The 247-nt window shown below is 72.5% G+C and overlaps 1 protein-coding gene across 1 annotated transcript in view; it reads right to left on the bottom strand.

Annotated features, from left to right (window-relative positions):
- The window catches only part of NUDT16L1 (nudix (nucleoside diphosphate linked moiety X)-type motif 16-like 1), a 2,344-nt gene extending 2,101 nt beyond the window's left edge, over window positions 1-243 (bottom strand). Inside the window, 2 exon segments of the mRNA XM_010840414.1 lie at window positions 1-143; window positions 226-243. The exon segment at window positions 1-143 is cut by the window's left edge and continues 5 nt beyond it. Coding sequence (XP_010838716.1) covers window positions 1-143; window positions 226-243 — 161 coding nt within the window.
- Window positions 244-247: the final 4 nt, after the last annotated feature.

The following is a 247-nucleotide window of genomic DNA, read 5'->3' as shown; positions in this document are numbered from 1 at the left end:
GAGCTCAAGTAGTCAGCCTCCGTGAGGCGGAGGCAGCCCAGGCCCAGGCCCAGCACCCGGTTCAGTCCGTCCTCCAGCGACCAGAAACGCCGGTCCACGAAGCCCCCGGGGAAGCCCAGCAGCCCGTCGAAGCGCATCTGCATCTGCAACGGAGCGCCGGGTCACGGGCGCGGGTCCGAGCGGCGGTGCCCCGTTCCCTGGCCGCCCGCACGCCCGCGTCCTCACCAGCACCGAGAAGCGCATGGGG

This window comes from Bison bison, unplaced genomic scaffold (assembly GCF_000754665.1).
Source record: "Bison bison bison isolate TAMUID 2011002044 unplaced genomic scaffold, Bison_UMD1.0 scf7180017864144, whole genome shotgun sequence".
NCBI lineage: Eukaryota > Metazoa > Chordata > Mammalia > Artiodactyla > Bovidae > Bison > Bison bison.
The sequence above is the reverse complement of the archived record's forward strand: the minus strand, read 5'-3'. Positions and strand labels throughout refer to the sequence as shown.